The 15,986-nt window shown below is 37.0% G+C and overlaps 1 protein-coding gene across 1 annotated transcript; it reads left to right on the forward strand.

Annotated features, from left to right (window-relative positions):
* Positions 1 to 7,343: 7,343 nt before the first annotated feature.
* Positions 7,344 to 7,970, forward strand: LOC113850992. Its single transcript, XM_027481491.1, has 2 exons — positions 7,344 to 7,483; positions 7,589 to 7,970. Exons 1-2 carry the CDS (start codon positions 7,344 to 7,346, stop codon positions 7,968 to 7,970), a joined length of 522 nt encoding a protein of 173 aa, XP_027337292.1.
* The last annotated feature ends 8,016 nt before the right edge of the window (positions 7,971 to 15,986 follow it).

Consider the following 15,986-nt stretch of genomic DNA (forward strand, 5'->3'; position numbering starts at 1 on the left):
GGCTTTTGAGACAATAGGGAATTGGACTACTCCACCATCAATTTTTAATATTGCTAATGTGTCATAATTTTGATCTGATCGGCGTAAAAATCTTTTTGAAGTTTAGAATCACTTTACTGTAGACCCTACGTCTAATAAAAAAGCTAGATGCAATTATTGTAGTTGCTTGATGAAATTTGATAATGAGACGAGTTCCATGCTAGCTCATTAAAAAATTTCATCATCAATGGTAAATGCAGAAAGACATGTTTCTTCTCCTTCAGTTGCCAAATTTAACCAAGAGAAGTGTCAGATAAAATTAGTGAAGATGTTTATAGCAATGGAAATTTCTTTTCGATGTATGGAGCATGAATCATTTCAAAAGTTTTTGAGTGTTTTACAGCTAAAATTTCATGTCATTTCATGTAGTACATTAGCACGTGATGTTTTAGGACTATGGGAGACAGAAAAGATTAAATTGAAAACATTTCTTTCTCAAAATTGTCAAAGGGTTTGTCTTACCACTGATACATGGACTTCTGTTCAGAATCTTAGTTATCTTTGCTTGACTAGACATTTTGTTGACAATAATTGGAAGTCACAAAAAAAGATTTTAAATTTTTGTCAAATCACTAGTCATTCAGGAGAAACTATTGCTAAGACTATAGAAAAGTGCTTGGAAGGGTGGGGGCTTAATTGTGTTTTAAGTTTGACAGTTGATAATGCTTCATCAAATGATGTTGGTATTCAATATCTCATAAAAAGGCTATTGTCTTAGAGGAGTTTAGTTTTGGATGGAGAATATATTCATATGCGTTGTTGCGCACATATTTTGAATTTAATTATAAAAGAAGGCTTAAAGGAGATTGATGATTCTGCTTTAAAAATCCGTGCTGCAGTGAAATACATAAGATCTTCTTCTTCTATATTGACTAAGTTTAAGGCATGTATTGAACGAGAAATTGAATACAAAGGTCTTGTTTGCCTAGATGTTAAAACTAGGTGGAATTCAACCTTTTTTATGTTAGAAGGTGCTTTATAATATCAAAAAAATTTGAAGAGCTTAAATGCAAGATAGGAAGTATATTGAAGAGTTAAACAAGGGGAATGGTCTTCCTACAAGTGAAGATTGGGACTATGTATGCTCAATTATACCATTTTTGAAGATTTTTTATGAAGCTACTTTGTGTATTTCTGGTTCATCTTATGTGAAAGGTAACATGTATATGTTATAGGTTCTTGGAATTGGAAAGAAGATCAACCAAATGTGTCATCAATCCAAAGATGCAAGAATGAAAGAAATGGCTATAAGAATGAAGAAAAATATGATAAGTATTGCAGGAATCCTAACAATCTAAATATGTTGTTGTTTATTGCTGGTGTTGGACCCTAGATACAAATTAAAATTCATAAAATGATTGATTTCTCAAACTTTTAGTGCTAGTGAGATAATGATATTGAATGAGAAATTGGAAACTTGTTTGGAGTCTCTTTTTGAAGTATTCAAAGGCAGAGAAGCAGGATCTCAAGATAATTCACAAGAAACAATATTGAATGATGATAATTATGACTATAGTGAATTTTTCCAGGGTAGTAATGATGATCATTATGGATATAGTCAATTTTTTTGATTAAGTAGAAGTAATAATTCTGAATTGAGTAAGTACTTGGAAGAAACTTTAGAAAGCCCCAAAAATTTTGATATCTTGAATTGGTTAAAGTTAAACTCAAGTTGATTTCCAATCCTTGCAAGCATTGCAAGAAAGGTGTTGGTAATATCTGTCTCTATTGTAGCCTCTGAATTTACCTTTAGTACTGGAGGAAGGGTACTCGATTTTTACCGCACTTCCTTAACACCTAAAATGGTAGAAGCACTTATCTGTATCCAAGACTGGCTTATGGGATATTCTTCACTATTACTTTCAAATGAGGAGTTTGAAGATCTTGAAAAGTTTGAGCAAGGTAAGAACACTCATTAGGTTGTTATTAACTATATTATAAGTTAATAAATAATTACTAATTATATAATTTTTATTTTACAGAAATAACTTCTCGACAAGATAGTGCTTTTATAGCCTCTATGACACTTGATGATGATTAAATATTTTTTGCTTAATGTTAGTTCTTAGTTGTTAAAATGGTAATGTTGTAGTAGTTGTTAAAATGTGCTGATGTTTAAATTTCTTGGTTATAGTTAATTTTATGTGGGATTATGATTTCTTTTAAAATGCTTTGTTCTGTCTCATTGATCCTCTTTGGCTGAGTTTTTTATACCAGTTTTTGTTTGTGTGTAAATTTTCATTGTGCCATGCTATTTTTATTAATATACTGTATTAATAAAAATAGTATGGTTAACAACCAAGCTTAACCATGCTACCTGGAAAAATTCATGGGCCCAATAATTATGATCAACATATAGGTCACCAAGGTACTCTCTCTCTTTTCAGTCACTGCTTCATGAGCATTTGAATATTTAATTTCTTTATCATTTGTGTTGCTTCAGAATTACATCTTCCGTTGAATTTCCATTTGATCTTTGGCTGCTGTTAGTGATTGTAATTTTTTTAGTATCTGCAAGAACTTTTATCATTTTAATTTAGTTAATAGAAATCGTTTTTTGATTTCATATATCTCTCCTGTAAGTCAGGTAGTTGTAGATGTGCCATTGCGTTTCAAAAGCCCACAAGATTGTATGATATCATACATTAAAACACTTATTGTTCCAAAAAGTTCTTGCGCTCAATTTATTGTGAAAGGATTCAACCTTTTCAGTCTAGCACAAGGTAAATCTCTTTACCTCTGATGATATTCAAATTTTTTTGACTTAAAAGGTTCTAGCAACAGTAAAGGATTGGTGCCAGGGGCTTATGCCTAGCTACAAAGTAATCATTTCTGTTTGAGGTATATCACACTGCTGGATACATTTCATAAGGAGTTGAGAAAAAGAAAAAAACAATAGTGTATTCCTTTTTCCTGGGACTTTAGCACATGCAAGGTATTTATTCAGCCACTGAAATAATTTTGTAGAGTGATCAGAGATTTTGGGAGAGGCGGAGGTGTGGAGGGAAATTTTACCCATGTTGTAGGATATAAATTTGGTTTATTTTCTGTGAATGATTTTTGACAAGGGAAGATCTGCATCTTGAATTTTCTTTTTTTATTGGGATTGGCCTAGATGTTAATCTGTTGCTAATTATTTCCAGGTTGTTCTGTGCACTTGAAGGGAAATATTTGGTATATCATAGTTGTCTTGATTTGCTTGATGGAGTTGATTTAGCCACTCAGCATCTTAGCTTCTCTTGTCAAATACCAAATGTAACTAGGAGGAGGTTTATTGAGGTGGTCTATCACACATTCACACTCCAATTTTTTCTATACAACTATTTTTTGGGTTTTTCTATTCAATGAAGGGAAATGCGTTGAAGATTTGATGATTGCTAGCATGTATGAATTCTTGTGTAATAGGCAAAACTTTTCTTATTATTTGGATTACATTAACAAAATCTAAATATTATATAAAAATAAAACCGGTTTTGATTAAAATCAGATTTAAAACCAAATTTAATTAAAACCATATTTAAAACCAGTTTTAATTAAAACTGAATTTGAAACCAATTTAAAATCAAATCCAAATTTTAAAATTGGTTTTCAACCAATTTTCAATAAAATAAAATAAATGGATTTGAAATATATTTGGATTGGTTTTGTACAAATCCAATCCATGCACAGCCCTAGGTAACATTCTCTTTGTCTTTTTTTATCTTGCTTAGCATCCACAAAGGATTTCTTTCTTTTGCCTTTATTGGCATTTTCTTCTCCAACATGATTCACTTTAGAATCTTGAGAAAGATACACAACATCACATTTTTTAGTTTCCTCTTCTATACGTAAATGTCTTAATAATCTTTCAACAGAGTAGTGTTCTCCAAGATGTAGGAGTTTCTTCGTATAATCATTCCAAAATGAAGGTAATTTTGAAATAATTGCTCCAACATGTAATGATCCAGGAATTATTACTTGTAGATCACAAAGTCTACCTACAAGAATTTGTACCTCATGAACTTGATCTATGATAGGCATGTCATCAACCATATTAAATTCAAAGTACTTCAACATGATAAATTTATCTGTACCTTGTCGTTCATCATTGTATTTCTCTTTTAATGACTTCTAAATCTCTAATGGCGATTGAGTTGACATGTAGAGATCATAAAGTCTATTTGACAAGGTGTTGAGAATTTGTCATCGGCATGCAAAAGTGTTCTCATCATGCTTTTTCTTTAATTGGACAATCCTTTCTTTTTCTTCTTCAGTTGCATCTCGTAACGCCCCGAATTTTGTAATATAAATTTTGATAATTATATATATATATATATATATATATATCTAAATGTATATTCATGTGTGTATGTATGTATATATATGTGTGTGATTGTTTGGTTTGAGCTAGTTGAACTGAGTGCAGGGCGAGATACTGAGCTGTTCTCGCTGCAGCGAGAGGATTCTCGCTGTGGCGAGAAGGCCCTGGGAGGAAAGACTAGAACTATCGCCTTCTCGCTATAACAAGGGATGTCTCGCTGTAGCGAGAGAGCGACAGTCTGGGGTGCATTTTTGGGTGCAGTCTCGCTGTAGCGAGATTCTGCAGAAACCAGAGTGCAGTTTTCTCTGGTTTTTTTGCTGTAGCGACAGGGCGTGTCGCTGCAGCAAAGATATCTCGCTGTAGCGAGAGTGTCGCGACTAGAGAGGTATTTGAAGGGTTAGGGTTCAAGAAGAGGGTTATTTTCACGATTTCCCTCTCTTTCCTTCACAATTCTCTCTACCCAAACCCATTCTTACCGATTAAAACTCCTCCAAGATCGATTGGAAGCTAGATTGAGGATTAAGGAAGTATTTGGCGCTCTTGAAGGTAAGTTCTATGGCTAGGGTTTTAGTTTTCGTCCCTTACTTTCATTTTCTGAGGTTTTCCTTAAGTTCCCTTGGAATTTCTGTGTGCTTTAGAGAGGAAATCCATGTGGGGAAGCGATTGCATCAACGTTTCATGTCTGGTCTTCATTTTTGAGGTAAGGGGAGTACTTTTTACTTTAGTTATCTTTGCTAGGAATGAGTTTATTTGAACGAATATAGTAATATGATAGAAATAGGAAATGAGGTTATGTGTATTGATGAATTGTACGAATTAGGTTGAGTCTGGAGGTGTCCGACCTCCGACATATTGTGTGAAATTGAGTGATGTGCTTGTGTTGGTTGCCATTGGATGCAAGGAAATGATGTGAATTATATACTGGATGTTGTGAATGAGTATGGACACTCGTATCGTATGATTAAATGAACATTGTGTGAAAAGGTGAGCCCGAGGGCCGTGTAATATGAATGGAAATAGGCTAGGGGCTGTGTGTCTTGAATGAATTGTGAGCTATGTGCTGTGTGTGCTGTGAAAAATGAAATGTAGGCCTAATGCCGTAACTGTTAAATGTGGACTATGTGCTGTATATTGAAATGTGTGTGACTGGGGCATGCAACGCCGTTGTAATATGCTGTGAATAGTTCAGTGATACACTGGGAGAGTGGGAGATGAGGACGGTAGAAATACCTTGGGAAAGAGGGAGTGGTGGTGACACCGACTGTGGAACGGGTGCACCACAGGCCACAAACTCTATTCCTGACTAGACCTCTGACCATTACCTTTGTTGGGCGACCTGTGACTGCCCACATGGTATCCGTGAGGTGGGGGTAATCGGCAACCATTCATGGTGTAAATTTATGATCATAGTGTTAATGTGAGTGTGGCTGGCATGCGTATGCGTGGGTTCATGATTTATGCCTTTGGATGTGATAATGTTGCCTGTGCCTGTATTTGTTTAATATATTAGAAATGTGCTGAAGATGAGACTCTATGCTTAATTGTATGTTTTGGTAGTGTAGAGTACTTACCCTTACATTCATTTTTCAGGTAATCAAGACGATCAGTACCGGGCTTAGTGAAGGGGTGGATGGAACTGCTATAGAGCTTAGAATATTATTTTGAAAACTGTTGTATTTAGGATAAGTCCTGTAGCAACTGTTCGATATAATTTGTAAACCATTTCTTTATTTGAAATGCTTAATGAACTTGGATTGAAAATGAAAATTTTATTATTTCAAAAATTTGCGAAATTCTCTATTTATTGAAATTAAGTTAAGGTGTTATAATTTTGGTATCAGAGCAGTTCATCCAAACCGGACTAGGGTATCGGGCTGAAGCGTCCAAGATAAGTGTTGATTGTTTTGTTTGCCTGAATTATAATGTACAATTGATCTAATGTGCTGGAATGTGATTGTTGACTTGCTGTAACTAGATTGAATATGTCTGGTAGAGGTAGAGGTAGAGGAGCTAGAGGCACCAATGACCTCATGGAGCGTATGGCTCAAATTCTGGAAGCCATAGTGCACAACCAAGGCGGAGAGCCGGCTGAGTATCGAGGGTTATCTGCCTTCACTAGGCATGATCCTCAAAAGTTTGAGGGTGGATTCAATCCCGAAGGAGCCTAAAGGTGGGTGGTTGATGTGGAGAAGATTTCAATGCTATGGGATGCCGTGAGGAGAACAAGGTCGCCTATGCCACTTACTTGCTATGTGGGGAGGCTGAGGACTGGTGGAGATTTGTTGGTCAGACCCTGCCACAGGAGGATGGCTACATCTAGTGGGAGACATTCAAGACCATCTTCCTAGGGAACTACTTTCCCCGGGACCTAAGGAAGCAAAAGGCTAGGGAATTCTTTGAACTGAAGCAAGGAAGTATGACTGTTGGAGAGTATGCGGCTAAGTTCCAAGAGCTGATGAAGTACTGGCCTCACTATCAGCATGGTGATGGAGAGGAGGACCTGTGTGCTCAGTTTGAGCATGGATTAAGGCCAGACATCCGGGCTGCAGTCAGTGTGTTTCAACTGAAAGACTTGCCCACTCTGATGAGCAAGAGCAGAATCTTTGAAGCTAACTCAAGGGGAAAGACAATGGACACTAAGGGAGTCGGCCCTGTGAGGCAAAATAGAAGACCCCCTAGGTTCTTAAGGGGACCGTATTCGGGTTCGAACAGCTCTCAGTCTCGAGGGAGTTCATCTCAAGAGAGGAGTAGTGGTAGTGGTTCAGGATCGAGTTCTTTCAGAGGGCCGCTTAAGTGCTTTAGATGTGGAGGGCCACACATGGTGAAGCATTGCCCACAGCCGAGGATAACTTGCAACAACTGTGGGAAGTCAGGACACAGTGCTAATAAGTGCTGGGTTGCTAAGAGAAGCGGTAGTGCAAGTGCAACTTAGAGACCAGAATCAAGAGGAAGTACGGGGCCAAGTTCAGGGCAGAAGCCGAGTATTCCTGGTCGACTCTTTGCTATGAGTGGGGCAAAGGCTTCACAGTCAGAGGAGCTGATCCGAGGTAAATGCATTATTAAGGGTCGATTGCTTGATGTGCTGTTTGATCTGGGTGCTACGCACTCTTTTATATCTGTGGACTGTGTGAAAAGTCTGAACTTGTATGTGACATAACTGCCTTGTAATGTTGTGGTGACTACCCCTACGGGTAAGCCAGTTGTAACATCATGGGTATGTTTAGAGTGTGCAATGATGGTACATGGTAGGGAGTTCGAGGTGGACTTGATTTGTTTACCTCTTTCTCAATTGGATGTAATTCTGGGAATGGATTGGCTTGCTGCCAACCATGTGCTGCTGGATTGTAGGGAGAAAACCTTGATTTTTGGGGCAACAGTTGCAGAGGTTCCAAGGCTGATGAGTCAAGGTGCATGGGAGAACATGGTGAACGCCAAGGCTTTTATGATTATGTTTTCAATGGAAGCCGAATGTGTGGTGGAGCCAGAGTATATTCCAATAGTCAAGGATTTCTTAGAATTTACTATCGACCTCATTCTAGGAGCAAGTCCAATTTCTGTGGCACCTTACAGGATGTCGCCAGTGGAGTTGGTAGAGGTCAAGAAGCAAGTAGAAGACTTGTTGCAAAAATGATTTGTGAGACTGAGTGTATCACTGTGGGGAGCACTAGTGCTCTTGGTCAAGAAGAAGGACGGAAGCATGAGGATGTGTGTGGATTACTGGCAGCTGAATAAGGTGACAGTCAAGAACAAGTATCCACTTCCGAGGATTGATAATTTGATTTACCAATTAAGGGGAGCCACAATGTTTTCGAAGATTGATCTGAGATCAGGATATCATCAAATCTGAGTGAAGGATGCAGATGTACCTAAGACGGCGTTTAGGATGCGGTATGGTCACTATGAGTATTTGGTGATGCCGTTTGGGGTAACCAATACGCCTGCGGTGTTCATGGACTACATGAACAGGATCTTCCATGAGTTTTTGGATAAGTTTGTGGTAGTGTTTATTGACGACATTCTAATTTATTCAAAGACTCAGGAAGAGCATGCCAAGCACTTGAGGATTGTTCTACAAATTCTGAGGGAGAGGCAACTGCATGCAAAATTCTCCAAGTATGAGTTCTGGTTGTCAGAGATCTAATTTCTGGGGCATGTTGTGTTGAAGGAAGGAATCATGGTAGACCCTGCAAAAGTAGAAGCAGTGGCTGAGTGGCCGAGGCCGACGAATGTGACAAAAGTGTGCAGTTTCCTTTGATTGGCGGGCTATTACAAGAAGTTCATTGAGGGATTTTCCAAGCTAGCGTTGCCCTTAACAAAGCTAACCCGTAAAGGAAAGGAGTTTAAGTGGACCAAGGGGTGTGAATCTAGTTTCTTGGAGCTGAAGATAAGGTTGACTTCGGTGCCGGTGTTGGCTCTACCTGACCCGGAGCGAAAGTTTGATGTGTATTGTGATGCATCTGGACAAGGACTTGGTTGTGTATTGATGCAAGACGGGCAAGTGGTCGCCTATGTTTCAAGGCAGTTACATCCGTATGAAGTCAACTATCCAATGCACGATCTAGAGTTAGCCACAGTGCTTTTTGCCCTTAAGGTGTGGAGGCACTACCTATATGGGGCGAGGTTCGAAGTGTTCAGTGACCATAAAAGTTTAAAGTATCTATTTGATCAAAAAGAGCTAAATATGCGACAGAGGAAATGGATGGAATTCCTTAAGGACTACGACTTCACATTGTCTTACCACCCTGGCAAGGCAAATGTGGTAGCCAATGCATTGAGCCAGAAATCATTGCATGTGGCGGCAATGATGGTGAAAGAGATGGGGTTGATTGAGGAATTTCGAGACATGAATTTGGCCATGGAGGTAAGGCTGGGGAGTCTATATCTCGGAATGACGGCGATTCACAACAACTTTCTGGTGTATATCTGAGATGCTCAGCAGGGAGATGCTTTCCTGCAAGACATGATGAGACAGAAGGATGAGGGAAAGGACTTGGATTTCCACTGTGATGAGTGATGTGCTTGTGTTGGTTGCCATTGGATGCAAGGAAATGATGTGAATTATGTACTGGATGCTGTGAATGAGTATGGGCACTCGTGCCGTATGATTAAATGAACATTGTGTGAAAAGGTGGGCCCGAGGGGTAACCGTGAGGTGGGGGTAACCGGCAACCATTCATGGTGTAAATTTATGATCACAGTGTCAATGTGAGTGTGGATGTGATAATGTTGCCTGTGCCTGTATTTGTTTAATGTATTGGAAATGTGCTAAAGGTGAGACTCTATGCTTAATTGTATGTTTTGGTAGTGTAGAGTACTCACCATTACATTCATTTTTCAGGTAATCAAGACGATCAGCACCGGGCTCAGTGAAGGGGTGGATGGAACTGCTATAGAGCTTAAAATATTATTTTGAAAACTGTTGTATTTGGGATAAGTCCTGTAGCCACTGTTCGATATAATTTGTAAATACTTTCTTTATTTGAAATGCTTAATGAACTTGGATTGAAAATGAAAATTTTATTATTTCAAAAATTTACGAAATGCTCTATTTATTGAAATTAAATTAAGGTGTTACACATCTTCAGTAGCATTAGGAATTTGCATGGTATTTGGATTAAGCACATAAGCAAGATTTAGTACTGAAAGAAGAAACATCATTTTGTCCTTCCATTGGCTGAAGTTTGTCCCATCGTATCAATCTAGTTTGACAAACTCTTGATTCATGACCTTGAAAGTAGTATTATGATCTTGAGTCATCTTTAATAGGATATCTCTCTAAATTTTTTAAGAATCTTGGTGTAGAAGATGATGAAGAAGAATATAAAATACTGGTTCCAAGGCACGAAATATATCGCTATCTTTAGAGAGATATTCGCCTCCACACGAAATTGCTATGGATTGTTGACGATACTCCCCCAGGATACAATGAAACCTTTAAATTTCTTGTCTAGTACTAACAAGAATTTTTCTCTCTTGAACTTGAAATTTAAGAACACTCAAATTCGTAAGTTACACACAGTAAAAGTTCGTTACGTGTTCAATAATGGAGATTATTTATAGTTGATGATTTAAACACAAGTGAACAATTACATCTTTTCACTTGAGAGTCATGTCTTTTAAAACCAAGAAATACCCTTAAAAGTCATATTCTTTCACTTGAAAGTCATCTCTTTAAAACCAAGAGATATCCTTAAAAGTCATATTCTTTCACTTGAAAGTCATGTCTTTAAAACTAAGAGATGCCTATATGAACCAACACACTTGTTTATGGTTGATAACCATTTTATCTCTCTTAATAAGTTAAATCATTTACTTTTAAACTTGTAAATATAGTTCAAGAAGGAGTGTTTTATATTATGTCATTAGCAAGAGTTCATGCATATAAGTTATTTGTTAAAATGAGATGTAAGAAGGCGTGTTAGATATTTGTTTTTGAACTGCACATGGCATTTTATTTGTTTCATCTTTTACTGTTTTAGTCATTGAATAAGTCTTTTCAGTCAAAGTAGCTATTCCTAAATTTTAGGGGAGAGTATTTCAGTTTTATCTTAGTCAATTTTTTTTGTTACTGCAAGCATTATAAATGTATTACAATTGGCAACCAAATAAAGAAGAATTCACACGATTTATGTCGTTTCAATTTATTTATTCTTCCTCTATTTTTGCTACTGTCTTTATTCCTTAAAAACAAAAATTGGTATCGAGAGCCCTTTTCTTATGGGACCTTGAGAATGGATTCTGAAACAAGTTTTTCCCAAACAACTCTTCCAGTTTTCAATGGGAAAAACTATTATCTTTAAGCTGTCAAAATAGAAGCTTACCTAGAGGTTTTGGATCTTTGGGAAGATGTAGAAGAGGATTATGAAGTCCTTCCGCTACCAGACAATCCCACCATGGCCCAAATCAAGAATCATAAGGAGGAAAAAACCCCGAAAAGCAAAGGCAAAGTCATGCCTTTTTGCTGATGTCACTACAACCATTTTTACTAGGATCATGACTCTCAGATTGGCAAAAAACAATTTGGAATTGTTTGAAGGAGGAATATGCTAGAGATGAAAGAATTCAGAACATGTAGGTGCTTAATTTAATGAGGGAATTTGAGTTGCAAAGGATGAAAGAATCTGAGACAATCAAGGAATACTTAGACAAATTGTTAGGTATTGCCAACAAGATGAGGTTGCTGGGCAATGATTTTGCAGATTCCAGAATTGTCGAGAAAATTCTAGTAACAGTGCCAAAGAGGTACAAAGTGTTGTTCGCAATCTAACACTAGCAAGTGCACTAGGATTGCAGCAAGTAATGAGTAAATTTAAGATCCAAATATCGTCTCCACAGGGAATTTAGGTTTCAAATACCACTTCATAGAATTATAACCATTTAAGCTTTTTCAAAATTTGAAGGAGAGTAGTAACATGTAATAACAACAACCAGAACAATTAAAAGTAAAATGAACTTATAGAAAACAGAACAATGAACAAACAATTATGTGATAACAGAGAAAGAAACCATAGCTAGGAAATTGCTTCACCAAAACTCCAATGTTTAATCAATAAAGTTCTGAATTAACAAGCATTTGGAAAGAAAGACAATCAATTTCACGTTCTATTGTTCAGAGGTTAATTTCTTAACTCAGTGAACCTAACATTTAATTAAAACATTCTAATTCCTTAGATCTGATTTAATTCAACATTGCTTTAAGTATAAGAAACCAAAAGATTGCAAGATCAAAGTTCCTTATCCCTAAGAAAACTATAATCTTGGTGATTGGTTCAGATATGAAGAACAAATTCAATTTCCATTGACAAGAGTTCCTCTGAAATTAGTTAATCAAATTTCCATTCAATTCCTACGTAAAGTGCAGAATTAATCACTCAATCTATTCCAAAGCTTGAAATCCAGATTCAAAATCAATTCAACATATTCGTTTCAGATCTACAATCCCTAGCTATGAACAAATTACACAGCCATGGCAGCAGAGAAAAGAAAAGAAAGAGAAGAAGAGAAGAAGAAAATCAGAATCGCCATGGAAGCTTGCTCCACTCCAATTCCTCTTCGTGAAGTTCCGAGATTCGAATCCCCACTCCTCTCTCTCACTTCCTCTAACAAGAATCTAACTAAAAAAAACTGAAAATGAACAGAATCCTTTCTTTCCGGATCGTTTCTGGTATTTATAGAATTTTCCAGATTTTCACGTCATCACTTTTATGAGAAATAGTAGTTACGCAGAGGGTTTATGGTTGCGCGTTAACACTTTTCCCAGTAATAGTGGCCACGCGCAACTTCCTGATATTGAGAGCTCTCTGGAACTATCACTCTTGCTGATAAAAGTGACAACGCAGAGCCAAAGTAGTTGCGCGTTATCACTCTTACAGATAAAAGTGACTACGCACAACTCGCCAAGTTGAAGACTCTCTGGAACGATCACTTTTGATGACAATAGTGGTTACGCATAGCTTTCCTGATATTTTGCCTCTCTGGAACTATCACTTTTAATGATAAAAGTGGTAACGCCCAGGCTTCACTTCTTCTTTGAGCTCTGAAGTGATCACTTTCACTGACAATAGTGATCACACCCAGTCTGCATTTCTTATTCTTGTGTTTTTAGAGTCCAGACTTGCTTCTTTCCTCTTCCTTGTCATCAAACCTCCATGAATATGATCCTTGCTCAAATTATTCCTTCAAAAATAAGATTAAAAACTTAATTTCTAAGCAAAAATTTCACAATTGCTAAAATAACTACAAATTTAAACAAAACTTCAATTCCTTCTCTTTTTCTGAGTTTTTTTTTGCTTTCTTTATATATTTTTCTTATCAAATGTGTTAGAATTATGCTAAAATATCAGTCAAAATATAGATTCATCACAAAGCATCTATAGCTTTATTGGAGAACACAAAGGATCTGTCTAAGATCACTTTGGCAGAAGTGCTACATGCCTTGCAGGCCTAAGAGCAGCGAACTTGATGAGACAAGATCATGTTGTTGAAGGTGCTTTGCCAACAGCATCATGAAGTTGAGAAGAGCAATGAAAATCCAGCAAACAACCAGATTAAAGGCAAGGGAGGAAAGAAAAACTATCCACCTTGTCAACATTGTGGTAGTAAAGGTCTTCCACCCTTCAAATGTTGGAGAAGACTAGAGGCAAAATGCAACAAGTGCAACCAGATGGGGCATGAAGCTGTAATTTGTAAAAACAAAAATTACCATAATGAAGGAGCTTAGATTGCCGATCAAGAGGAGGAAAACTGACTGTTTGTAGCTACTTGTTTCTTGAGCAATGAGTCAAATCAAAGTTGACTAATTGGTAGTGGCTGTACCAACCACATGATTTTTGACGAGGCACTCTTCAAAGATTTGAGGCCAACTAATGTCACCAAAGTTAGAATAGGCAATGGTGATCATATCACAGTCAGAGGAAAAAGGACAGTTACAATCACAAGCTGTGTAGACACAAAATTTATTCTTGATGTTCTTTCTGTTCCTCAACTTGACCAAAACCTATTAGGTGTTGGTCAATTGATTGAAAGTGGATTTAAAGTTGTTTTTGAAGACAAATATTGCTTGATTAAGGATGCAGCTAGGTAAGATATGTTCAAGGTGAAAATGAAAGGGAAAAGCTTTGCTCTAAATCCATTAGAGGAAGAGCAAATTGCTTTCTCACTCAAGGAAAATGTCACAAAAATTTGGCATCAAAGGCTTGGGCATTATCATCACCAAGGGCTCTTGCAGTTGAGTGAAAAAAGGCTAGCACTTGATGTTCCTGAACTTGAGGATCGAATTTCAAATTGCAAAGCCTGTCAATTTGGCAAGCAACATAGAAAACCTTTTTCAAAAACAGCATGGAGAGCATCAAGGAAGCTGTAATTAATTCACACAGATGTTGCAGGACCTCAAAGAACACCTTCATTGAAAGGTAATCTTTATTATATTCTCTTTATTGATGACTTTACTAGAATGTGCTAGATCTTTTTCTTCAAGAACAAATCAGAGGTGGCTGAAATTTTTTGGAAGTTCAAAGCTGAATTTTTTTGGAAGTTTAAAGCCAAGGTTGAGAACGAAACTGGTTTTAAAATTCAGATTTTGAAATCAGACAATGGCACTGAGTACACATTTGAAAAATTCAATCAATTTTGTGAGGATTCTAGCATTGAACATCAACTAACCGCTCCCTATACCACAACAAAATGGGGTTAGTGAGAGGAGAAACTGGTATATTTTGGAGATGACGAGATGCATGCTGTATGAGAAGAATTTACCAAAGGAACTTTGGGCAGAGGTAGCAAGTACGACTGTTTTTCTTCATAATAGACTTACCGCCAAAGCTTCAAACGATCAAACACCATTTGAGGTCTGGTATGGTTACAAACCATCTCTAAAATTTCTAAAAATATTTGGTTGTTTGTGCTTTACTCATGTTCCACAGAGCAAGCGAGATAAGCTGGATAAAAGAGCATCATCGGGTATCTTTATAGGCTACAGTACAGTCAACAAAACCTGTAAAATCTTTCAGCCACAATCAGAAAAATGGTTATTAGCAAGGATGTTTATTTTGTGGAAGATGAAGAATGGAATTGGGAAGATAAAAAGAAGACAGATATGGTCTCTATCGATGTAAAGTTCAAGTCTTCAGCCTCAAACACAAAATAGAATGACGATGAAAGCTGGCAAAATGAATTAGTGGATGATATTCCAGTAAAAGGTACCAAATTGCTCTCCGAAATTTATTAAAGATGCAATATTTCTGTGTGTGAACCTGCAGACTATGAAGAAGCAAAGAAAAGTCCAAATTGGATGGCTGCAATGAAGGAGTTGTCAATGATCGAGAAAAACTAAACCTGGATTCTTGTGAAAAAAACCTCGAGGCAGAAAAGTAATTGGAGTTAAGTAGGTGTATAGAACTAAGCTAAATACTGACGATTCTATCAACAAACACAAGGAAAGACTCGTGGTGAAAGGTTATGCACATATTTTTGGTGTAGACTACTCAAATACATTTGCACCGGTTGCTCGATTGGATACCATCAGGTTGCTACTTGCTGTAACTGCTCAAAAGAATTGGAAGGTTTATCAACTTGATGTTAAATCAGCCTTTTTAAATGGTTTCTTACAATAAGAAATCTATGTTGAACAAACCCAAGGCTTTGAGAAGGAAAGAGAAGAAGATAAGGTTTATTTACTTAAGAAGGCTTTTTATGGGCTGAAACAAGCCCTAAGATCATGGTATAACAGATAAAGCTGACATTCTTATCATTTCACCTTATGTGGATGACTTCTTTGTAATAGGAAGCAGCACAAGGCTTATAGAGGAAGCTTAAGAAAGAAATGATGGAGGTGTTTGAGATGACAGACCTTGGTTTAATGACCTTTTTTCTTGGCCTGGAGATCAAATAAGGAGAACATGAAGTCTTCATTTGTCAAAAGAAATATGTCAAGGAGATTTTGAAGAAGTTCAAACTTGAAGGATGCAAAGAAATAAGCACTCCAATGAATCAAAAGGAAAAGCTATGCAAGGAAGATGGAATCGAGAAGATAGATCAAGCATATTTCAGAAGCATGATTGTATTTGATGTACCTTACAGCAACTTGGCCTGACATCTTAAATGCTGTAAGCATTTATCCCGGTTTATGCATTGTCCAAGCGAAATGCAT

The sequence above is a fragment of the Abrus precatorius genome, unplaced genomic scaffold (assembly GCF_003935025.1).
Source record: "Abrus precatorius isolate BTA unplaced genomic scaffold, Abrus_2018 Scaffold9, whole genome shotgun sequence".
NCBI lineage: Eukaryota > Viridiplantae > Streptophyta > Magnoliopsida > Fabales > Fabaceae > Abrus > Abrus precatorius.